This window comes from Endocarpon pusillum (assembly GCF_000464535.1).
Source record: "Endocarpon pusillum Z07020 unplaced genomic scaffold scaffold4192, whole genome shotgun sequence".
Classification (NCBI taxonomy): Eukaryota; Fungi; Ascomycota; class Eurotiomycetes; order Verrucariales; family Verrucariaceae; genus Endocarpon; species Endocarpon pusillum.
In genome coordinates this window covers 73,173-97,857 of record NW_006916399.1, presented here as the reverse complement: position 1 = coordinate 97,857, position 24,685 = coordinate 73,173, and the positions used below count along the sequence as shown (strand labels likewise).

The 24,685-nt window shown below is 50.9% G+C and overlaps 8 protein-coding genes across 8 annotated transcripts; 5 read left to right on the top strand and 3 right to left on the bottom strand.

The window, feature by feature from the left end:
- Positions 1-685: 685 nt before the first annotated feature.
- EPUS_02350 (uncharacterized protein) lies at positions 686-2,120 on the top strand (the record flags this gene model as incomplete). The annotated part of the gene is made up of 3 exons (XM_007805256.1): positions 686-695; positions 807-868; positions 990-2,120. 3 exons carry the CDS (start codon positions 686-688, stop codon positions 2,118-2,120), a joined length of 1,203 nt encoding a protein of 400 aa, XP_007803447.1.
- A 65-nt stretch (positions 2,121-2,185) lies between these two features.
- Positions 2,186-3,586, bottom strand: EPUS_02349 (uncharacterized protein; the record flags this gene model as incomplete). The annotated part of the gene is made up of 1 exon (XM_007805255.1): positions 2,186-3,586. One exon carries the CDS (start codon positions 3,584-3,586, stop codon positions 2,186-2,188), a length of 1,401 nt encoding a protein of 466 aa, XP_007803446.1.
- Positions 3,587-5,689: 2,103 nt separating this feature from the next.
- On the top strand, positions 5,690-7,923 carry EPUS_02348 (uncharacterized protein; the record flags this gene model as incomplete). The annotated part of the gene is made up of 2 exons (XM_007805254.1): positions 5,690-5,747; positions 5,798-7,923. 2 exons carry the CDS (start codon positions 5,690-5,692, stop codon positions 7,921-7,923), a joined length of 2,184 nt encoding a protein of 727 aa, XP_007803445.1.
- A 964-nt stretch (positions 7,924-8,887) lies between these two features.
- On the top strand, positions 8,888-12,790 carry EPUS_02347 (uncharacterized protein; the record flags this gene model as incomplete). Its single annotated transcript, XM_007805253.1, has 1 exon — positions 8,888-12,790. The coding sequence occupies one exon, from the start codon at positions 8,888-8,890 to the stop codon at positions 12,788-12,790; it is 3,903 nt and encodes a 1,300-aa protein (XP_007803444.1).
- Positions 12,791-14,558: 1,768 nt separating this feature from the next.
- On the top strand, positions 14,559-15,907 carry EPUS_02346 (uncharacterized protein; the record flags this gene model as incomplete). The annotated part of the gene is made up of 3 exons (XM_007805252.1): positions 14,559-14,611; positions 14,662-15,050; positions 15,099-15,907. 3 exons carry the CDS (start codon positions 14,559-14,561, stop codon positions 15,905-15,907), a joined length of 1,251 nt encoding a protein of 416 aa, XP_007803443.1.
- A 1,529-nt stretch (positions 15,908-17,436) lies between these two features.
- Positions 17,437-18,564, bottom strand: EPUS_02345 (uncharacterized protein; the record flags this gene model as incomplete). The annotated part of the gene is made up of 3 exons (XM_007805251.1): positions 17,437-17,632; positions 17,709-18,243; positions 18,303-18,564. 3 exons carry the CDS (start codon positions 18,562-18,564, stop codon positions 17,437-17,439), a joined length of 993 nt encoding a protein of 330 aa, XP_007803442.1.
- A 407-nt stretch (positions 18,565-18,971) lies between these two features.
- EPUS_02344 (uncharacterized protein) lies at positions 18,972-19,625 on the top strand (the record flags this gene model as incomplete). The annotated part of the gene is made up of 1 exon (XM_007805250.1): positions 18,972-19,625. One exon carries the CDS (start codon positions 18,972-18,974, stop codon positions 19,623-19,625), a length of 654 nt encoding a protein of 217 aa, XP_007803441.1.
- Positions 19,626-20,694: 1,069 nt separating this feature from the next.
- EPUS_02343 (uncharacterized protein) lies at positions 20,695-24,685 on the bottom strand (the record flags this gene model as incomplete). The annotated part of the gene is made up of 5 exons (XM_007805249.1): positions 20,695-21,448; positions 21,516-22,207; positions 22,915-23,386; positions 23,445-24,498; positions 24,583-24,685. The coding sequence occupies 5 exons, from the start codon at positions 24,683-24,685 to the stop codon at positions 20,695-20,697; spliced, it is 3,075 nt and encodes a 1,024-aa protein (XP_007803440.1).

Genomic DNA, 24,685 nt, shown 5'->3' with positions numbered 1-24,685 from the left:
CCATCCACAACCTACATCCACTTTCCCGAATAATGCGAGCATGACGGCAAGATCTGTCGAGCAAGATGCCTGCCGAAGACAAGATGGACCGACGATCACACACTTCTTTTCTGCATTGGCAGCGTACATGTAGCAGCTGTGTGCATTGTGGCTGGAAGAGCGGGGACACCAGGTCATCTTTCGGGTATCAGACGTGCCACGGATGCCGAACTACTACCCTTGGTTGGGCCAAGCAGTCTCCACATACTTGCAGCTTCTAGCCGAGCCTACATGATCAAAAGATCAAGAAGTACCTGACGGAGAAGTCGCTCAGAGACGGCTTCCAAGGTACTCGGTATGGAAAGGTGATGTGTCATGGTCAGGTGCCCTTTGCTGTTGATTCTCGTGATAATGATGTGACACCTGTAGATCTTCAGAGCTGATCCATCTAAACTTAGCTGAGACCACTGCCAGCTAATTGACGTGGTCGTAAGGAACCCGCCGCCGGAGCTTACTAAGTCAAATTCAAGCGTCCGGAGGTTCCCTTCCCTGTAACTTTTGTGAGTCCACCCTAAGAGCCTCGGCAAGTGCCGCTCCACGTATCAGCAGCCTCTAAATGCGCAACAACTCGATGAGTCTCTACATGAAGAGAGTGTTCATCTCAAGGAATACCAAAGCACATAGAATCGTGTCATAGGCACCAGATATGTCATTAGGTACGTCTCTTACTCTGTGCTGTGGGCTTGGCCATGTCCAGAGGATCGTGCTCCGAGTGGCAGTTTCAGTTGTGCCATGGGATTTGGAAAGCTGCACTGCAACTGGCGTAGCTGACGCCTACAATAGACGAGGAAACGCTCGAACAAGTCGCGAAGGACGGTTCTATGGACTAGTCAGTTTGACGGCTGGATCGCACGAGCGACCGAGAACCACTACTCCAACGGCTTGGTCAGGTTGTTTTCAAATGCATACAGCTTACGGTCATGACGGGCTTGGGCTCACATATGTCTTAGATTGTTCGCAATGATTTCCCTACCCCAACAATACCATCCCCCGACTGGTTACGGCCACGCAATGCCAGCCCGCCAGAGCGGTCTACCACAGACGGCGCAAGTCCCGAATTGACTGCCCAGCCTCGACATCCACAACGACCTCTACCTCCCGTCCCGCCTTTTGACTCCTCTGCGTCGACTTCGAACATTCCTGACTCGGTATCACCATCGCAGGCATGCATCGCAGACTCAGTTCCCGACCTTCTGATCCAGCAGCTAAACTCGATTTTGCGGACTTTACGTGGCACCTTCGCAGACAAACCACCTCATACGATCCAACGACTTGCTGAGCTTGTACTCAACCCTAACAAGCACTATAAGACTCTACCAGCATGGCTCAGAGCAGTGGATCGTGCGGTCTCCGTCACCTCAAAAGCCGATATCTTCCCTCTACCACAAGCGCAATCACTGCCCCAGGGTGTTTTGGATGGCGCCCTTACGAATGGCGTGACGAACGGCCTGGGTAGTGGGACAGGCGGTGGAGGAATCCTTTGGACGAACTCGGACACAAGGGATGCCGGACTGGGGAGTGATGAATCTCTCGGTGGCGCCCTCCTCACTCCAATCCCGTGGCTGAAGAATGGCGAGATTGCAGGCACAACGTCACCAAAGTCGGATCCCTTAGATCCAATTGACAAACCAAGCAATTCGTTCGTGCCTGAACGTCAGGATGGCGCGGTCACGCAGGGTGAGTTGATCAGGATGGAGCAAGAAGCTGGGATCGTGCCCGTCAGTCAGACAATTGGGGAAGGGGGTGTAGATATCGAGAACGAGAGCGCAGAGGCTGTACCGCATGCGCGGGGTCCGGATGTGGTGGGCGTTGAGGACATGGGTTTGCAGGACGGCAAGGATGTTGAAGTGCAGATTAGCAAAGGGTCGGCGAAGGCTGAATCGACAACCATGGAAGATATCAAGCCTGGGCCTGCATTGGATGATGCAGTCATGGCGACGGAAAAGTCGGAGGAAGCAACCCCGACTAATGGTGACGGCGATATCGTGCTTACCGATGCGGACGGGAAGACCGAAGGGAGCGAGCCCAAGGGAGATAGTAAGGATATCGGCCCAGATGGTGTAGATACTTCTGCTCTGTAGAAAGCTCTCTGGCCTCGAGAACGCTGCGAACCAACCCACCTCTGCATCCAGATAGCTCCTACTCCTTAGCTCTCTACACTGCCTCCCGTTGGCATGCCCGCCACATTCCCGCCAACGCTAGTTCGCTTTTTCTCCTTCTTTGCCCATCTTAGCCCGCAAGCATTGCACAAAGTCTTTGGGCCACTTGGTCCTTTTCGCCACTCCGGACTGTCCAAGGTCCCACAATCTGTACAGACATATTCATCGGCCATCTTCAATTTCTTCTTCTTGTCCCCACCACTACTCCCCGCAGCTCCACTGGCCCGCATCCCATCTTTGTCGACAGGAATAGCAATACCAGCATCACCACGGATGAGCGCAGCAGAAGTATCGCCAGTGGAGATGCCTTGACTCCGCTCGCCCTCACCGTAGTGAAGCCCAGTGAGCATTTCGATACCTTCAATATGCGATGCCCCTTCGTACCGCGCCATCTTATCGGTGATACTATCTGGCCGAGAGCTGGCATTTGCTTCGTCAAGATTCTTCTGCGTAAGAGCTGTATTTGAAGCACCCGGCTTGGCAGGCGGGGGCATCCCACCATAAGGACTGTCGCTGAGTTGTCCACCGGAATATGAGGCACTACCTGGGGTCTCAGACTCACGCGACTCTGAAGGCGTAACATTGTCGTGGCCGTTTTGTTTTCGATACATGTGCCTGTTCTGGGCTTCGAGTTCTTCGGCTTCCTCGCGTTTCAAGTCGGCGATGCGGCGGCTAAGACGCTCGTTCTCGATTTTGTGTTCAAGGAATGAGTCTAGCAGGCCGGCGTTTTTGGTGGGGTAAGGACGAGCCATCATGAAAAACCCACGACAGAAGCTGGCCGCATTATTCGAGGGGTAAGCAGCATCTGATGTGAAATGTGGATGTCCGTGTGACTCGAAGATTGTGTAGGTAGCATCTGCTTTCCGAAAGCGATGAAAGAAGCGCAAAGGATTGCCTGTGGCGATGGACTCACTGAACTCGCGAGCAAACATGGCGGTATCATCGGCGTGGATGAATTCGATCATGGGTTTGCCGACCAGCTCGGTAGACTCGTAGCCAGTCAGAGCCTTGACTGAAGAAGAAACATACAAAAGCCGGCGATCTGGTGTGAGAATATACAGGAAGTCTTTTAGTTCTTCCAGTACACGCTGGGACCAGTTTCGTCTTTTGGTAAATTCGGTCAGCGTGCTGCCGCTGTTCAGATTAGTGGAATGTGCACCATAGCCTGTTGGGAGAGGACCAGCCCCTGCACCGGTGATGGGATGTGCGGACGTCTCATTGTCGATGTTTTGTTGTTCGTTCTCCGGGGCAATATCAGAATTCACCTCCACAGAATCCAAAACAGCATCTCCCGCAACCCCAAGGGTCATATCCAAATTCATTGGCATTCCGTCCATATCCATTGTGTCAACAATGCCGTCTCCATTGAGATTTACAAGATCCGCCATTGTGGCATCGTTGGGTAAGGAACCCATATTCTTATCTCTCAGATTGGTACGAGTACTAGACGTCTCTCGAGGCACATCTCTAGGAATCCAACTAACTACAAGAGACTGTGAGCAAGCGGGAACAATGGACGATAGGCGCAAGAGAACTTGATCATGGTAGTTGCTACGGCATGCCGTGGAGATGGGTAGAAAGCGCCGAGATTTGATAGTTGGCTTGGACAAGGAGGTCAATCCACCAACTAGTTGGTAAATTTTGTCGCCACGTGAATTATGTCTTCTTTCATATGTGATTTCAGAATACTCGAGGACAAACTGGGAAATGTTGTGTTAGAAAGATCTCTAGGATGTCATTAATAAGTCCTTAATGGCTACTATTAATTAAATGCATTTCATAGTTTGATCTATTCGGAGACAATGCTGTATTACAGCAACAATATTCCTGTCTCCCAGCGCCCCCACTTACATTACTTTGGCCCGACATCGCAGTAGTAACTACTCTCTATTGGCCCACCTGACACGGAATTCTAGCCCAAGTCAGGTGGACCACATTTGTAAGGTCTTCCCACCAATAACGCCTAAATTTCGATGCTTGCTTACTACTGGTACGCGTTAAATGCTCTTGCTCTACGACACGCCATGCTCTCCAATTTTGGACATATTTGCCGCCTTCGCAGTCAGACGAGCAGGTCGATTGGATACCATATCCATCAACATCCATGGGGCAGTTGCTGGATTCCTGTAACCCACCTGCACATCAACCATTCTACGAACCATGTGCTTTCTTTCGTTGCTTAAAATCAAGGACATAGATGCATTTCTTCAAAAACCCATGGGGCCAGCTTCAGCAAGTCCTTTCCACTCCGATGGTTGAGATAAAGCCAATCTATAGTCCCTCATGATCGGCTCACCCCGTTCAGTTCCTGCGGCACTGGCGAGAAGTGTTTGATACTAGCATAAGACACTCTCCAGTGAGGCAAGTAATGCGACTGCGGTACGGAGTACGAGGCTCCGGACTCCTGAATCTAGGGGCGCATTTGCGTTCCACGGGCATCATATGTCCTACTACATAGTACATGTTCTGCGACTGCGGTTGGCGCACGAGTTTCGGGGTGTCCGTCCAAGAGCCAGCACCTGGAGTTGTACATGCCACCGGAGCCTTTTCCGATGTTTTGTCGGCAGACTAGTTTGGACGTTTTGTGGTGGACGGTTGCAGCCTGCACCCTTGTTTCTCTTGGCAAAAGAAACTGCGACCGTTTGACGAATTTGGCTTATGACACTCTGTGTATCAGCCTCCTGTTATCCCGTCAAGTCCTACCCCACGTCTTCATTCCTTTGACGAGAATCTATCTTATCTAGTGAGACGTTCTTTTATGTAAGCACCGCATCGCTCGGAGAGCTGGGATCGCAAGATTGAGCCGTCCAACGATTCTACGCCAACATCACAGCAATCTCCTCACTCCATGATACTGCAGTGTAACAACGCTTGACTGCAAGGGCGGTCAGGCTACGCCGGGTCAGGCTGTGCCTTGGCGGCCAGAGAGAGATCTCATTGATTGAAAGAATTGTGGTGTCGAGGAATTGATCTCCTACGAACATAGACAATGCAGTGAGAAAGTATTTTATCGATGAGTAAACACGCACACTGGTTGCCCTACATGTTTATCCTTCCTCTTTCTGCCTTTTGCAGTCTTGTCACATCTACTCCACGTGCCGCTCGGCACTTCCATCTTCGTGCATTACTCAATGCATCTACTCCTGTCCCTAGTAGGTAGTACTGGTGTATGTCATGAAACTTCGATCTCTTGATTTCAAACAATCTGAAAACAAGCTATCAAGCGTTATCGCAAATGTTCCACGATAGTCCAAAAGAGGCGAGCTGTATAAAGAGATGGGCAAACATCCTCATAGATTTGTATCAGCTTGTTTTCTCATCCGCCTAATTTATTCCAGCCATAAGATTACCAGTGGTTGACATCTCACACTATCAGCTATTGATATCCCTTCTCTATAATCGATCTTCCCTGCTCGTTTCGCCATAGATCATATCACCGAACCAGACGCTTCATCGCATTTTAATCACTTCTTCTACAAGCAATCTCAAATATGCCGGAGCCTATCCTTATCTCAAGCATTGCTGGAACGGTCATCAGTGCCGCTATCTGTATGTCTGCATCTTGCCTTAAGGCTAAGTTTTGGTCTGACCTGCTCTAGTGCTTACCGTGGGTGGTACGGCTGCGGTTGCGGCCTGGAGATGGGGCGAGCAATCACGCAACATCATTCGAGTGGCCTTTAACAAAGCTAATGAGCATGAAGTTCAATTGTTTGAGAAAGGAATCTTGCACGACACGCCATTTCGACAGCTAGCTGGTCAATATGAAGCTTTATTCGCGTCTTGCTGTTGTGGCAATCCAAAATATCTCAAAGCAGCTCAGCGATTGAGAGTAGCGTTGAGACGAGTTGTCGAGGAAGGCTTGAAGTTGCCGCCCTTCGGTTCCCCCCTCCTCTGTGATGATGAGAGTCCCAGAGCAGCTCACACTCCGATTGAAGAGAGAGATAACTGGGAGATGCTTCATCTAATGCGTCATCCTGACTTTCAAAGGAACGAAGTGATTAAAAGATTACGAGTGGATAGAGGTTGGCGCGATTATTTTCGAACTCTTGAAGCTAGTGAGGGCGATCTCCGAGGTGAACGACCTCCTGAAGCTGGCTTGACTGGACCAGCAGGCCCACCCGCTAGGCGAGCTGATGATGAACGCCACACCGAGAGGGGTGGAGGTTCAAGGCTTACATCACTCGATCTAGGAGGGTTTACAGCGGTAGGAGAGGGTTCAGTTGCGGATGGTGTACCAGTAAGCGTTTTCTCTGGCGATGGTCGAGCTTCGGTGCTGGGATCTCCGGCCGGAGGAGATCGAGCTTCAGGTAGAAGCTTGCATTCTGAAGCATTGGGATCTCCTGCGCCAGGAAGTCGACGTTCCAGGAATCCTACCGGAGCCCCACGCGGAGGGGATCAGCCTTCAGCAGCTCTTACCGGAAGTCGTCGTTCTATGTCTGGAAGTGCCTCTGCGTCCGCAACTGGGGGGGCTTTCTTTTCGAGATCCAGACCGTCCCCCTCTACGGCAGGCGATTCTGAGGGAGGTCTTTCCCGAGTGACTGAAAACAATCAGCCTAGAGGAGGTCCAGCTGCACTATCTCAAACAGATCCTGCAGCACTGGAACCTCTTGCAAGGGACCGTCGTGACGCTATGGCAACCACAAATGCTTGGGTAGCCGCCCCAACAGAATTTTTCGGAGTGGGTCCTTCAGTGAGAAGCAATTCTGGAATTGAATTAGCCCAACAAAGCTCACTGTATGAGAGGCGTCCTTCATCTGAGAGAGCATATCAAGGCAGCTCTTCCGGACTGCAACGTCCTTCTCCACGAGGTCATTCGACGAGGACTTCTTCTGAGATGGAATCTGCCAGAAGGCCCCGGCTTCCACGTATTGAGTCTGCATCTGCAGAAGCCGCTGAAATGGGGTTGTCCGGATTAGGATTTGTTCCGGCGCGCCTCACTTCGATGATTCCCACTTCGGCAACGGGCAACGGTTTGGCAGATCACACTTTGGCGGGTCTCAAATCGGCGGGTCCATCTGCAACAGATCTACCGGGATGGGCACGTTTTAGAAAAGACCAATCCTTGGCGGGATGCTCTCAATCTGAAGTTCAGCCTGTGCTCCAGGAAGCGGTGAACTTAGCACGGGTAGGCTCATCTCCACTACCTCCAATTCAACCAGCTCCACCTCAGGCCGGCCTACCTCAAGCAGGCCCAAGTCACGTTACACCAACACCAGAAGGGCAAACAAGTTATGTGCCCAGCTCAAACTTGGCTGCAAGAGCACGGGCTGAAGAGCCAAGCACACCCACACAGGGACGGATGGCAGCCGCTGGAACGCAAGAAACACCTCACACTAGGAATCGCAATGGACCTCAAGGACTAATACAGCATGCAGCCACCAATGCCGCTCGCCAACTTGAGGAGCAAGAGTCTAGTAGAAGAAGTGCGAGTAGGGCGGGAGTACGAGGTCCCGAAATTCCTGGTCGAGGTCATGAAAATTCAAGAAGAGGCTCGGGGGCATCTTCAGGTGCAGTGGCAACCCGTATCCAAAGAGAAGAAGATGCGGCAAGAGCTAGACAGCAAGCAGGCTCTCCCCTGCTGCCAGTCTCGCCCACGGCAAGTCCAAGTGGCTCAATGGCTCAGAGTCCTGAGCGCCCAGCTGCCCGTCCGGTTGTTTCAACGCTTCAATCGCCGTCCCGGAATTACAGGGCCCCCAGCAGTCAGACAATGGGACGTGGAAAATGAGAACATCTAGGAATATTAGATGATCGCGCGACATGTCAAGATAGATATCACAGCCTAGACCTTGGATTCACTGGCAGGGTTATTTGAGCAGTAGCATGGATACCACTTGATGATGTCCCCAACGTCTGATAACACTGAAAATAGTCATCACCGCTTGGGCTTTCGGTAGAATTGGTCCCATATCGATGTGTGGGGCAGAGATGCCAAAGGGCTTCAACAAGAGTTCTCGAGGAGCGGGTAGAGAGGTATTTGACGCCATACTCCTTGATTAAGCCTTCTCATTGCAGGTGAGAAGATGTCAATGGCCATGGCTTGTCCCTTGTCTGCGCTTATGTTGTGTATCACTGCTGTACTTGTAAGATTGATCCAGCTGTGAGATCATGAAACAGTTTGACGTACGGAGAACCTTGTTACTCCATCATAGTGCTGTGATTTGTTATCGCAAAGCTTGATTGAGATAGCTTCATTCAAATGGGTTGAAAATTTACATTCAATCTAATATAGGCTTAGCTGCTTTGTACAAAATGATGAAGTGGATGAGTGGAATTCTATCTACCTGCAGAATCTGTCTCAAAAGGAGGAGAGGCTAACTACTGCGCAGAGTGCGGTCACGTGAGTGCCAAGGATTTGGCTGTACGCATACCGCCAATTCCAACACAAAAGACGTTTTTGAGTAAAGATACTAGCGCTCAACCAGCAATATACGTAACTACGGAGTACTCCGTAAATACTAGCAATAAAACAATTATCCACGTGACAGCTACAGCGTGAGAATCGATCTCCTTCAAGATCGCGGAGCCATTGCCAAGATCCGGCTGCTGCCTAAAGGCGTGTTTCATGGACAATCACTTCACCTGTTGACTCGGTTGGTTAATGCAACATACCTGTCCGTATATTAATGGCCGTCTCGTATGACAGTACCGTTTTCTAACCTTGAAATTGCCCGTGACCTGTCTTTGTCGCCATGTCAAAAATCGACAAGCTCTCTATCCTTGGAGTCCGGTCTTTTGACAACACGCGAAGTGAGACGATTCAGTTCTATTCACCTCTTACCCTTGTAGTGGGCTTCAATGGATCTGGCAAGACAACGATCATCGAGTGTCTTAAGTATGTTACAACCGGCATTCTCCCGCCCAACAGCAAGGGTGGCGCTTTCATCCACGATCCCAGGCTGGCTGGCGAGCGAGAAGTTCTAGCTCAAGTCAAACTCTCCTTCAAGGCGGCTACTGGAGCGAGAATGGTGGCAACTAGAAGTCTACAGCTTACTGTCAAAAGGCTCACGCGACAGCAGAAGACGTTAGAATGCCAGCTATTGATGATCAAGGAAGGCGAACGGACCGCCATTTCTTCCCGTGTGGCAGAACTAGATCAAATCATCCCTCAGTACCTCGGCGTCGCCACCGCCATTATTGACAATGTTATCTTCTGTCATCAGGACGAAAGCTTGTGGCCGATGAGCGAACCATCAGTCCTGAAGAAGAAATTTGATGAGATCTTCGAAGCTCAGAAATATACCAAAGCTATCGACAACATCAAGCAGCTCCGCAAAAAGCAAAATGAAGAATTGGGCAAGTACAAGATAATGGAGCAGAATGCCAAGGAGTACAAAGTCATGGCAGAGAAAACCCAGAATCGAATGACGAAGCTCCAAGAGGAGATCGAAGCTTTACGCGAAGACGCCATTGAGCTTGATCGACAAATAAATCATGCCGCTGAACTTCAGAAACAGGCACAGACACAGCTTGACAATTATGATTCTGTCTCCAAGTCATTGGAAATCAAACGCAGTGAGGCTGCCACAAGAGAGGAACTCATACAGAGCCTGAAGTCGCGCATGAAAGAAGTGCCGGAGCCTGACGAGTGGTTAGCTTCGTCGCTAGAGCAATTTGATTCTCGCATCGAGCAATATGAGAATCAGCGAGAAGCTCGACTAGGGACGTTCCAAGAGCTTAAGGCTCATCTCGACGCCAAGCAAGGTGAAAAGGACACCAAGCAGACCGAGAAGGGCGAAATTGAGGCAGAAAAGAAGCAGTACGAGAAGCAGGTCCAAAGTAGACGAGATTTAGTGAAAGACGTTTCCCGGCGTCACAACCTGAGGGGCTACGACAATGTTACTGATAGCCATCAGTTTGATGATTTCATGCAGAAATTCAGGAAGATCTCACGAGATCAAACCAATTCCCTGTCCCGCGCTAGAGAGGAGGCCGATGAGAAGAGAAAAAAAGCTCAGATGCTTAAAAATCAACTGGAACAACGGCAGAAGGCGTTGCAAGACAATAAGATTGAAGCCAGGAAGCTTGTAGTCCAGAACGACCGCGAAGGGCAAGAAATACGAAGGAATATAGACAAGATATCAGCCGATGAAGGGTCCAAGGCGGTAATTGAATCCCGTATCGAAGACATCAGCACTCGGCTTCACAAGGCTGAGAATGACGCAAAGGAACCTTCACGTGAGAAAGCTTTGACTGAAGCCCATGCCAATGTTCTCCTGCTTGAGGAAGAATCGAAACATCTGCGGACAGAACTCGTCCAAAGCACCAAACTTTCGGATGAGATGGCGGAGTTGACGCACCTGAAGAAGCTTGTCAAAGACAGCTCCCGTAGTCTAGAGACAATGATCGATGTTCATGGTGACCGAATCAAGGAACTTCTTGGTGGCGACTGGCAGCCAACAACGATCGAGGCTGCATATCAAAATGCACTTCAGTCTCGTAATCGCCAGCTCTCGTCGATAGAACATGAGCAAAATATCGCCTCTCGAGAGCTCGAACAATGCGAATTCAAAGCAAAAACGAACAGCGAGGAAATCGAGAAAAAGGAGAAAAGCTTGTCCGAGTCTAAGCAGAAAGTGCGTGACGCTATTGACGACGAGCCTTCGGAATATGAAGTAATATTACAAGAGCGGCAGAAGACTGTCGATACGGTGCGTGATGACGCTGGCCAGATGGCGGGCCTGAGCAGTTTTATGCAGCAAATCCTAGATGTTGCGAACCAGAAAGGCGCTTGTCGCACTTGCTCGCGACCGTTCCGCACCGAAGCCGAGTTAAACAGGTTCAAGGCCAAGATTGAAGGCCTGGTGAAAAAAGCGCAGACTGACAACCAGGAAGAAGAGATCAAGGAACTCGAGCGAGAGCTGCAAGAGGCTAGAGATTCCGCCATCCATTATGAGATGTGGAAGCAGATATCATCTGAGCTTCCTTCACTGAAAGAGCAGCAAGTACAACTTTCTCGTGATCGAGATAGACTGCTATCACGACTTGAGGAATGTGACAGGAAGCTAGAAGAGCGACAAGAAGCCAAGAAGGAGCTGGAAGCATTGTCTAAAACCGTGCAATCCATTGCCAAGCACGATGCCGATATCAAAAGCAACAAGACAAGGATTGAGCAACTATCAAGCAAACAGTCTCAGACTGAAAGCTTTCACACTATTCATGAGATTCAGGAAATGATGAATGATGCCGAAAGGAAGACAAGAGAAGCCCGCGAAGTGGTTCAGCGGTTGACGAAGGAAGAGGAGTCCTCACGAAACGACATCTCGAGACTCAATTTGGAGCTTGGTCGACTTGAGAGCGATTTGAACACATCGAATTATCAACTTGAAAAGAAAGCCAGCCTTGTCGCGGAATTAGAAAAGCTGAAGAGTGCAACCGCTCGACAACGCGATATCATCAGCAAAGCAGATGACGAGATTGACAGCCTCGACGCTGAGATTGCAAAGGCGCGGGCCAAATATGATGACATTGACGAGAACGCCCGGTCAAAGGAGAAAGACCTCCAAAGCCGGGCTGATGGTATCTCTTCGAATCTCCAGGACCTCAATTATTCGAACAAGATCATCCAGGAATACATTACTGCAGGTGGGCCACACCAACTAGCCAGGGTTCAACGTGAGCTGAAGGTTATTATGGACGAAATCGCACGAGATGAAGCTGAACAAGGCGATCTGACACGAGAGATAAACAAGTTAAAAGAGCAAATCGATCAAAGCGACGCGATGAGGGTGAACTACTCCGACAATCTACAGTATCGACACATGACGAGAGAACTGCAGAAGGTAGAAGCAGAGATTCGCGATCTTGCCACCAGAGCGTCCGACGTCGAAAAGGCACATTTTGACGCGGAAGTGAATCGGCGGAGAAAGGAATGTAATTTCCTATCCGGACAACAAAAAGGGAAGATGGGGGAGATCAAATCCAAGGACAACCAGTTAGCAGAGCTGTTAGCGGATTACGAGACGGATTACAAAGACGCAGCACGAAAGTACAAGGAAGCACACATCAAGACCGAGACCACGAAAGCCGCAGTGGAAGACCTTGGTAGATATGGCAGCGCTCTCGACAGAGCGATCATGACATATCACGCCCTCAAGATGGAAGAGATCAACCGCATCATCGAAGAGCTGTGGCAGCGCACCTACCAAGGCACCGACGTTGACACCATCCTTATTCAGTCCGACAACGAAAACGCCAGAGGCAACCGCAATTACAACTACCGCGTCTCCATGATCAAACAAGACGCGGAGATGGACATGCGAGGACGCTGCAGCGCGGGACAAAAGGTTCTTGCCAGCATCATCATTCGTCTCGCGCTGGCGGAATGCTTCGGCGTTAATTGCGGTCTGATCGCACTCGACGAGCCCACGACGAATCTTGATCGTGATAACATTCGATCTTTAGCAGAGTCGCTGCACGATATCATCAAGCATCGGCAGCAGCAGTCTAACTTTCAGCTGATTATTATCACGCATGACGAGGAGTTCTTGAGGCATATGCAGTGTGGTGATTTCACCGATTACTATTATCGGGTGTCGAGGAACGAGAGGCAGAAATCGATCATCGAAAGGCAGTCCATTGCGGAGGTATTGTAAAAGCCCAACCCCTAAGTTAGTACTGGGAGGAGGGAGAGAGTAAGTCAACTTACTTGCGATTTCTATTCCAATGAATATGGTGCCAGCGCCCATAAGTGCATCTCAAGCTTTATGCTCCTCAGATAAATGAAGGACCATCATGTACGCAGGTTGAAGAAGAATGAGCACTTCAGTAGCCAGTTGCAAGTAGTTGACGATGAAAATCTTCTGCATCAAGTGCTACATTTTTCAACAACGATAGCAGGTTATCGTACTACCATGACATACCTGTAATAGGAAAACACTGGACGCTGTGCAATGTGCCCTCAATTAAACCTTGATGGCGCTTATTTGCACCAGTTGCACATGTACTAGAGCTAGTCTCCAGAGGGCCATACTACGCAGTGGATAGCTATTCTTTGCGCCGTGGTTGCTGCCAGATTTTCTACCATATACCACGTAACTTAGTATTTATCTGACCCCATTTCAGAGAAGTAAACCCTGCTCTGGCGAAGGTGAGGATTGTGAAACCATACCTCTCCGTCCTGTTTCCCCCTTCCCGCCGCCTCCTGAATGCTCAAACGTATCACATTCTGGTAAGAGAGAGGTTTCACAATGATGCGTCAAAGACTTGCTTGCTCATATCCTGTTTGGGGTACATCCATTCTTTTGACTCACGGACCCGTCGATCCTCATTCCCGCCGGAGATGACATAAATTAAACGGTGGGCATGTGGACAGATGTGGTCAATGCGAGACTTTGCAGTCATGCGTAGTAAATATGTACCTCGACCCAATCATCGTCAGACGCCCTCGCTTCGCTTGCTGACAATGGTTGTCGGTTACGCGAAATCAAGCACTTGCGTATCAACGGAACGATAGTGTGTGACGTTGCCACTAAGCAGATAGGCTTTGTCGTCATTTGGGCTCGAGGCGCAAATGGGAAAGGAAAAGTGGATCCTCTGGAAGCTTGGTTGCTACCCAAAGCAGCCTGGGCGAGACATCTGACCCCTCTGAGTGGTCAGGTTCTGAACCTGTGAGCGTTCCTGCTTCTGAGGCTCCGCTTTTGGTGGCGGGAAGATTGGTCTTTGGACCCACCCTGGGGAAAAACGCTGCGCCTCAACCGATGTTCTCAAGGAGTCAACAACAACACCCTGAAACTGGCTCAATCTGGTGTGCTGAATTCTACCCACTCTTCATGAAAGGAGATTGGTATCCGAATCAGGCAGTAGAGAAGGACTGCAATCTTGCCACGAATGTCTTGGAGGTTGCTGGCCACCATTGCTTGTCCTGGAATGGGGATTGTCACTCCCAGCAACGTTCTGGCTGGGCAACTGGCTCCCATGATGAAATTGCTAGCACGGAGCTTGAGTTTGCTCTCTTGGACGGAGTGCTACCGACTCTTATTATTGAGCTTGCATGTCAGACCCACTGCTCGCGTCACGCTCAACATCCTGGTATGTGCGTACATTGGAAACACTCGCTCTATTCTTGACTGTTCTCTGATTATTTTGTATCTGGCATCACCCACCCTTGCGTTCTGAATATTCACTCGTTCATCTTGCCTGTGGTAGAGTCTACTAACCTGCCTGCCACAATTCCTACTTGCTTCTATCCATCCCTCCCCTGGGCTGTCATCATCGTCAATCTTTACGGTAGACGATCTACCTTGACATCAACAAGTTTGCTTAAACATCGTCGGTCGTCTTGCCAGCGAAGTTGGTTACACATTCGACGGGGTATAAGCTTTCACCTGAAGTCTCATTTGACCCATACAAATAGTCTTCACTATGTTATTGAGGAGTATATTGGTGACTGCTGCGTCGATAGCTTCAGTATCTGCGTAAGTGATCCAAGCTGTGCCCGCAGAGTCCTCCAGCTGACGCATTACAGCGCACCGTACTGGAAAAGAGATGTCGCCTTTGACTTCAGCTCGCAGAAGGTCCATGGCACAAATCTCGGCGGCTGGCTGGTATTAGAACCATGGATCACTCCTTCAATCTTCCAAGCCCAAGACGGCTCGGTTGTGGATGAATATACCCTCACGCAGAAAGTGCCAGATGCGGGCAGTATTCTACGGAGACATTGGGATACTTGGGTATCATTAGCAGACTTCCAGAGAATCGCCGGAGCTGGCTTCAATACTGTCCGAATACCGATTGGATATTGGGCTTTCGAGAAATATCCCGGTGACCCCTATATCATGGGAGCACAAGACTATCTTGACAAAGCCATCGATTGGGCTCGGCAGACTGGCCTGAAGGTCTGGATTGATTTACATGGTGTGTGTCACTCAGGCTTCTTCGCACATCAGACTAATCGTCTTGTAGGAGCACCTCTCTCTCAGAACGGTTTCGACAACTCCGGCCAGCGAACCAGCACCCCCGCATGGACATCTGGCGATACCGCCACCTTCACCAACAATGTCATAGCCCAAATTGCCAACAAATACGCCGTTCAGTCCTACCAAGATGTCGTCGTCGCCATCCAACTCCTCAACGAACCCCTTCTCACCAACATTCCCGGCGGCCGTACCGCCACCGAACAATACTACCGCGAGGGCTTCAACAACGTTCGGAAAGTAAGCAACACCCCTGTCGTCTTCCACGACGGGTTCGCCCCCCCACAAAGCTGGAACGGATTCCTCAGTCCCACCGACAACAATGCCCAAAATGTCGTCGTAGACCATCACGAATATCAAATCTTCAACAACGACTTCGCCGCCATGCAGCCCTACGAACACAGACAGTTCGTCTGCAACAACGTCGCCTCCTATAGCCAAAACCGCGATAAATGGCTCGTGATCGGTGAATGGACCGCTGCGATGACGGACTGCGCCGCTGCGCTCAACGGGTATGGTATCGGCGCTCGCTACGACGGTACCTTCCCCGGCTCCACCAGACGCGGGTCCTGCGAGAATGTCAACTTCATCGAGACGTGGAGTCAGACATTCAAGGATGACATGCGTCAATACGTCGAGGCGCAATTGGATGTCTTTGAGCTGTACAGCCAGGGGTGGATCTTTTGGAACTTCAAGACCGAGGCCAGTCCCGAGTGGGATCTGTATCGGCTTTTGGATGTGGGTGTGTTTCCACAGCCGTTGAGCGATAGGAGGTTTGGAAGGGCTTGCTCTTTCTAGCTGGGCGAGCAGGGGGGTTGCTGGACGCGAGACAGCCACTTCCTCGGCTTTTCTCGGTCTTCTCATTTTGTGCTTTTAATACTAGGGGTTTTCCCTTTGATACTGGATATGGGTTGGCATTGCATTGCATTGCATTGCAGGCGTCGCGTCTCCCTTCGTTATGTGGATTGGATGCATTGCATCAACAGCCACACTGAACGGCTAGGCCTGAAGTCCATATCGGATCGGATGGAACAACATAATAATACGGCGTTTTTCCATTTCCTGTACATTCATTCTAGATACTATTCTTCATACACATATAGCTAATACCACAGAAGGCCTCCCTAGCGCTCAGAAACCCCAATGGATCAAAAATCCCCAATCCCGTCTACAGACTCTTCTGCCCATCCATCCGAAAAAAGTCTCACGCTCATGTAGATTATTCAACTTTCCAACTCCCCCGGAAACTCCACCTCTGCTTACCTTTCTGTGCCAGCCAGCCCACAGCAGCCTCTCTCTCTCTCTCTCTCTCTCTCTCTCTCTCTCTCTCTCTCTCTCTCTCTCTCTCTCTCTCTCTCTCTCTCTCTCTCTCTCTCTCTCTCTCTCTCTCTCTCTCTCTCTCTCTCTCTCTCTCTCTCTCTCTCTCTCTCTCTCTCTCTCTCTCTCTCTCTCTCTCTCTCTCTCTCTCTCTCTCTCTCTCTCTCTCTCTCTCTCTCTCTCTCTCTCTCTCTCTCTCTCTCTCTCTCTCTCTCTCTCTCTCTCTCTCTCTCTCTCTCTCTCTCTCTCTCTCTCTCTCTCTCTCTCTCTCTCTCTCTCTCTCTCTCTCTCTCTCTCTCTCTCTCTCTCTCTCTCTCTCTCTCTCTCTCTCTCTCTCTCTCTCTCTCTCTCTCTCTCTCTCTCTCTCTCTCTCTCTCTCTCTCTCTCTCTCTCTCTCTCTCTCTCTCTCTCTCTCTCTCTCTCTCTCTCTCTCTCTCTCTCTCTCTCTCTCTCTCTCTCTCTCTCTCTCTCTCTCTCTCTCTCTCCTCCCCCCCAAACGATGACGAGAAATACTTTCGGATGGAATGAGATGGGATGGATGTGATAGACTAAGTATAATGGAGTGGGCATGGGAGGGAGAGGCAGAGACAGAGAATTGCAGCGCTGAAGGGAGGGGGAATGAAGAGTGAGGAGAATGCAAAGGCCCAGCGAGATGTCGGTCAAGATCGATTGGGGAGTGAAAATGCGGATCAAGGGAAAACGGCTGGGATGGTATTTGGGGATGTGGAAGGTAAAGATGAAGGTGAAGGGGGGCGGTGTGAGGCTTTGCTGACTAGAGCAGGTGAGTTGGTTGGTTGGTTGGATTCTTCCAGTGGGGATACAGCGTTATACGCAGCAGAAGAAGAGATGAGAAACGGTAGGGGGGAACTATGCAGTCAGTCCAGGATGCAGCATCGCCCACACGGCCCGTGGCATGAAATTATCATCAACCAATTTCCAAGGATTGCCATGGAGAGGAGGAGAAGGAAGAAAGAATTACCAACTCCAAGCTATGACTGACGCTGAGACGTCTATACAGCACTATACCCTCCTCTACTGCCCCCTCCGGACACGGTACTAACCACTTTTCTCGACCAGTCTTTGAACAGGTACGGAATATCCCTGATTGTGTCGCCGTGGGGAAGGAGATCCCAACCCCGTGCGCCATAGCGGTTGTAGTTGAGCCAGGATCCGAAGATCAGGTAGGCGGCGATGCCGAGGAAGAGGCTGTAGAGAGAGAGAGAGAGAGAGGTCAGCATCCTGATTCCACACCTGTAGAGCTAGGAGGGAACAAGGTACGTACAGGACGATAAACCAGGTGAAGAAACCCCAATGCTTGCTTGTACCCTCTTTGCCGCTTCCGGAGTCGTCGTCTTCTTCATATGTTGTGCATGCGTATTTTGTTCGCCAGTCCAGCCGCAGGACCTGGTGGTCTTCCTCCTTTTTGTAGCTGACGAACCGAAGGCTGTTGTTGTCGTCATCGTCGTCATCGTCGTCATCTGCTGAATCGTTCCCCTCGTCCGATTCCGCGTTGCGCACTTTGTCGTCCTCGTCATCCTTTCCCTTCTTCTTCTTGACCGGGCTCTTCTCATTGCCGGTCCTTTCGGGGTCACACTGCAAATCAATGATGGCCACTTGCTTCTGTTTCATGTACGTTCCCCCATGTAGTTCTAGTCTCAGGCCTGTCATATCCGAACCGGAAATATCCTCAAGCCTCTCGATTATCGGATCCAAATTCGTGCCTGTGCTCGTTGCAAAGCTTCCCGCTATCGGAATAACTTCGTCGACGTGCGGCTTGTCGTCATCATTGCGATTGAATGTTGTTTTCACCCCGCATACTATCATCGACGAGTTAGCAAATAGCTCTTCTTCGCAAGTACGCTGGATGATGGCCTACCATAGCTTCCACTAGGACATTGATCACCGGCTGGGACCTCTTTGTCCTTCTTCAATGTGCCGCAGAGATCAACGGCCCATGTGGTGTTGTGTATTGATGGAGGAGAATGCTCTATCACCGAGACTGTATGCGGTCCTCCAATCTTTTCAAAGTTGTACTTCTTCCCCTTGACGCGGATATGACTACATTCGAAGGTGAGGGCGGTTGAGAGGGAGGGTAGGAGTAAGGATGCAGCGAGGAAGAAGCATGCTGACGGTTTCATGGTCCGAAGAAGCGTGTCACGAGAGTATGTAAGAGAGGATGGACGATGATTTGGGGCGGCGCAAAGGGCAACAGATAAAGAGTATGATATAAAGAGCGACGGGAAGCAGAATAATCAGATGGTATGAAAGACAGCAAGAAGAGTGCACGTGTGGCTGTCGCTGTCGCTGTCGCCTAATTAGATCAGTTGTAAAACAGTAAGATGACTGTGTAGGAGGATGACCCCAAACCTGCCGGGTCAGCCAGCGGAATCAACCGGATCCAATCGCGGAGCTCCATCGCTTTTTCTGCAGTTCAATCACCCATCCAACTACTCTAACATACTACAGCTACAGAGCGCCTTCAAGTCTCTTACCTACAATGACAGGGCTGTTCTGACATTAGTTCAAAGTCCACACTTGACGAACAATGCCTCGAAAGCCAAAATCTTCCGCCAAATCTACTCCCAAGCCCTCCGACTCATATCCCAATCCACTCCCCCTTTCTCTGCAATCACATCCGCCAATCCCCATATCGAACAACCAAACATCCTCCGACGCCTCCTATGACACTCAACTTGCGGAATGGACAGCAAAGAACGCTCGAGCAAAAGCAATAATCATGTCGACCCTGGTACCCGGTTCGGAGCCATGGCAGATTGCAGAACCTCTGGAATACGCTGCCGATATCTGGAAGGCATTAGAGGAGAAGTACGGGCCGAACAGTGAGAAGAAGGGCTTTGATGCGAAAGACGTCGTTCACGACGAGGATGATGATGGACAGGCTACAGATGGCGGGTGGCAGGAGAAGTTGCCCGGTGACCCGCCAGCAGCGCCCAAGGATAGCCTGGCACAAGAGGTGTCGGAAGGTCTGCAGGAAGTCGCTGAACTCTGGACCCATGAGCGCGAGCAGGAGCAAGCGCAAGCTAGGACAAGATGCGCGGCAGAGGGTACACAATCGGCGGAGGAGAAGAGGAAGTGGAATGATGACTCGATGCGGGATCAACGCTTTCTATGGGCACTATTGAATGGTGGCAAGGAGGAAGAGCTGATTCGCACCTATGAGACGAAAAATCATGGGTGAGGGAGCTGGTGGTTGAGAATGCGTCAGCTTATGAGGTTTCAGGACAATTCTACCCTGAACGAGCAAAAAAACTTTGCCAGCTGATCGGTGACTTGTCAACGTGGTCCTCGTGCAAAGGCATCACGATGCAGCCCAGCAGCCGAGACACACGAGCGGTCTTACCATTTCCCCATCCTGAAGTATGTGACAGTGTGGCACAATGCCAACGTTGCAGATACTCCACCCCTCGTTCTGCCGGAGAAGTGCTGTCTTGGTTTGCCAGTGGCCTTACAGCTACGAGCCCGGCCTGACACAGTCTACCAATAACTTGAGGAACGATGGGGTTCCAGTCCTCAATTACCGCAGAATCGGTGCGCATTTCCCATGTCTTGTAGTTGGCTGAGATGGTGTCTGCAAAGGAATGGAAAATCGCAAAGCAAAGACCAGCCAGTCAAGCCCACTCATCCCATCTCGATGTGCGGAAAGCGACAATATAGCGGAGAGATCGGAGGCGATTGGTTTGCCATCCACTTGGAAAGCTCAAGCGTCATCCGGTCGAGGAGGAAGCCAATCCCCTGATCCTTGATTCACGCTGCGACACCTGCAACGGAGCCGGCCGCTTATGAGAAGAGAGAGTTACCTTCACATAGGAGCGAGATGCAGGGTCACTGCAGTTATGGACAAACGTACATCATCTCCCTTCGCCTGGCTAGCAAGAACGCGAGAAGTAGATAGGTATTGATCGGACCAGGTGTGGATAGGAGATAGAGCATCAAGCACGACGACGATCAGGACCAGTATGCGATGTCCAAGCACAACGCGATCTGTCTCCTCCCTCGTCCGTTCGTTCCATCGGAGTCATCAAACACGCCTTTGGGCCGAGTCCAGTTTTATATCCATCCCCGCCGTCCACCAATCCCATGCGTAAACATCATCGACCCTCCTCGGTACACTGCGCAATTCACGTCCAACCCCTTTATCCTGCAGGCTGAGGGTGATTCAGGCACAAGCCCGACCCATCGATCCAGAACCACCCAACTCCAGCCCATGGCCAACTCAATCCATATTCGCAAGACCAACCAAATCCCGTTCACATCCAACCATTGACAAGCCATCTCTTCGCCTGCCCCTTCGGCCCCGCATCTCCGTCCCCTTCACTCCCACCACCGCCCATCCCATCCCACCCTACATTCCTCGCCCCTTCCAAGATCTCCCCCGTAACCGCCCCCCGCTGCGCCAACTCCCTCAACTCTCTCCCCAGCGCATTCAAAATAATCGTACTCCTGCCCAGCCGGGGACAAAACACCACCTCGAACCCGCCTCCGCTGGGGATGATGAACGTCGAACTCTGATCATCAAACGCGTAGCTATAAGCGTCGGGACAGATCTTCTTGGCTTGGGTGGAGTAGAGACTGGGGCGACAGGTGTTGGCGTTGTTGTAGCGGCCGGTGCAGCAATCCTTGGGGGAGGAGTATTTGGCACAGGTAGAGAAGCAGGGGTTGAATGCGGGGCGGGGGATGGTGGAATCCGGGTACGGGTAGATGCCGTCGGTGGGTTGGAGGGGAGGGGAGAGTTGGAGGTCCCATGGGCACCAGGATAAGAGGGTGGACGGGGTGAGGGTCTGCTCCAGCGGGAGAGGGTAGGTGGTGTTGGTGCCGAAGTTGGTGGTGGAGTCTTTTGCTGCTGACCCCGTAGGGGAGAGGAGGGTGGAGGTGCCGATGCAGATTGGGTTGGTGAGGTTTGGGGGGATGTTGCTTAGATCGGTGTTGTTCGTGGTGCTGGATAGGAGGGAGAGAATTCCTAAGGGCAGATTGTAGCCATCGACCAGGGAGATGTCGTAGTAGCTTTGTGAGGAGCCGGTTTCCAGGGTGAATTCTGCGAGGGAGGCCGGCGGGTGGCCAGAGCCTCGACACGCGAGCGTGCCGGGTGGTGGAGTCTTTTGCTGCTGCCCCCGTAGGGGAGAGGAGGGTGGAGGTGCCGATGCAGATTGGGTTGGTGAGGTTTGGGGGGATGTTGCTTAGATCGGTGTTGTTCGTGGTGCTGGATAGGAGGGAGAGAATTCCTAAGGGCAGATTGTAGCCATCGACCAGGGAGATGTCGTAGTAGCTTTGTGAGGAGCCGGTTTCCAGGGTGAATTCTGCGAGGGAGGCCGGCGGGTGGCCAGAGCCTCGACACGCGAGCGTGCCGCCGCAGTCGCCGGTTGAGCAGGCTTGGCCCGGTGCGTTATTGGCCGGTGCGGTGCCCTGGCTGTTGAAGCTGCAGTTGGTTCGTCCCCATACGCGCCCTTGCCAGTCCGCGCTGACTGACTGGGCATTGCTGCTGCCGGGAGTCAAGCGGAAGCCAGTCGATGGTGGTCCGGTGCCTGCTTGAGTTTGGATGGCAGGGTAAATGTCTTGGTCGCAGTCGTTTGTGATGCGCAGAGGAACATTGGAGTTGCGTTTATTGACCCAATGCAGAGGAGGTCTGTTCATGTGATGCTCTGCAATGGCGTGGTATTTGGGAGTCAAAGTCAGAGCGAACAGAAATAATAAGAGCAACCTCATAGCAGCGCGTTTGTGAGGTCGCACCGCTTTCCCAATCACAGTAGGCGCACCAAATGACGTCTATCCATTCGGTTAATCGAATAGGAATATCAATAGTGGCTGAAGACAATTCATCCTTCAACAACGAGTGGTGGTAGTAATATGTATGGGGGTTCAATGACTGGGAAATGAAAACAGAGGAGAGTGTGAAGAGCAACGAGCAGCGTTCTGATGGCGGCTGGTTTGCGACTTCCGAGTCTGATGGCATGTCTTTCCTTTTGCGAAAAACAACATGGATTGGTGGCTTGACATGACACACTGCAAGGGATCGATGCCAGCCAAGCAGTCCGACCCAGCTTCCCCTTGATTATTCTATCCGAACGTGCTGAAGGTGATAACTTGAGGGGACATAACCTTCGTGCCAAAAAGGTAGCAAGCTACAAGACGTGTTGATGACTTGAGACTTTCGCTTTCTTATGTAGCTGCAGCTCTCGTCTGGACTTCGCTCAAGGGTCTATCAACACGTGACTGCTCCAGCTCGACCCAGATTGTGCTCTTTGTAAATGAGATGGCACTGCACGAGTGATCATGCGCTTCTGCCGTCAGCACTTGCTCCTGTCGCCAGACCTTCTCTGACTAGGGCAAGGTAGGGCGAGTGCAAATTCACATCCAATCCCTCAGCTGGCATGACTTGTAGCCGAATAATTTATCTCAGCAAAAAAGGATGGTTCTAAGACCGCATCATCCCTCGTTCAAGGTAGCTCATAGATTTGGCGATGTTGACGCACGCCAGATCCGCCTCGATGGCCTGGCATGTCCCGCGACGGCGAGTTGGAGACAGACATTGTTTCTGAGCGTGTCCAACCTCTAAGCTCCCTAATAGATGCTAATTCGTGCTGAACGTCAATTGGGGAAGCAAGCTCGTACGTAAGAGTAGAAACGACTTGGCTTGGGAGCTCACTGTGATAGAGTCGTTTGCCTGCGAGTTCGGCTTTCTTCCAATGGCTTGATAGCTCGGGAGCTGCCTTAGCAGGTTTCTCTTGCCGATTGCGCTGAACACAGAGCGATATGCGGATCACGAAGAGAAGAACCACGATGATGCCGCCACTGATGGTACAGATGATGACTGTTCGAGACCACACGCTTGTCGAATGAACGTTCTGAACCGTATCATCGGGTCCATCGGAGATGCCCTCGGGCGGGTTAATAGTGACTAGATGTGGCTCAACGTTGTAGTCGGGGAAAACAGCCGGAAACAATCTGAAAGCGTCACGATCATAATCCGCAATCACGTAAGCTGCTTGCAAAAACGTTCTACCCTAGTGTGTATTGTGTCTCGTTCGCGGCCTGTTTTAGGGGGAAATAGTGCACAGCCTCATTCAAACCGGCGAAAGGTGGTTTGGCTTTGAGATCAAATGCGGCATATGGAAACGTTTTGTCAAGGTGGTCGTCCGTGCGTTGCAGCGAGCCAGTGCTCAGAGTAAAGGTGATGGTGGCATTTTTCTCAAGGAGAATCGAGCGTTGCGTTTTATTTAGGATATAGAGCTCATATCTTGAGTCCCAAACAAGTCCAAACGCGGATTCGAAATTCTTGCAAGCTGAGATTGGAAGCCAGATCTGCGAGACGATAGAGTCCAGAGCAGCAACAATAGGCATATCCAGAAGTTTCGTTGATCCACCTTTAATATCTTTAATACCAAGCCGCATTGGCTGATAGGTGTCCTGAACCCCGTGAATCGTCAAATTCTTTGATGCATCCATTCGTGTTGAGTCATAGCCACCCAAGGTGAGGCTGCCAAAATCTCTGGCAGGGAATAACTGATAGGACGCTCCTGCAGTATAGCCGTACGAATTGCTAGAGACGTTGTTACCCTTCTTGAGAGTCCCCAATAAGCTCAGATACTGGTCAGTATAGTCTGAGATATTGACCAACGAGGGCGACAACCCCAGAGCACCAAGGTAGAAATCCTCCGTGTCGTACCCAACCACGACTTGATGTGGAAGACTTACACCACCGTTATCGTTCGAACCGACTGCGACATTTTCGAGTCCATAATTAGCAGCTCCACTAAATGGTAGATAATGCTCAGGATTGAGAGGCAATTGGAACAGTCCCTTGTCCACCCATGTCGACGACTGGTCGGACGTGAAAATGTTCCCACGATCTGACCAGCAGGTATTTGGAGATGAGTTCGGACAAGCTCGTGGTAACACCACCCATATAGTATTTCCTGTAATAGAAGGCAGGAGTCTCACCATCTGCGGAGGTGTTCCGATGTGTAGACTGAAGGTGGTCCAACACCCGTCGATTCCATCACTATCAAGTACAGTAGAAGTCAGATGAGCGTGGGGATCTGGGAATCGGTAGGCTCCTGGTGGAATGAGGGTTCGTACCAATTAGGACTGGGAGCAAAGCTTAAAGGGGTCACAGAAGAAGTGTCGATGGCGCAAAGCACCTGTCGACCGCTTGAACAGAAAATCGCCGAAAGAGTGGCAAACTTTTTTAAGCGCATTCTCATATGTCAAAGCGACGGTGTATGCGGTGCTCTCGTAGAGCAT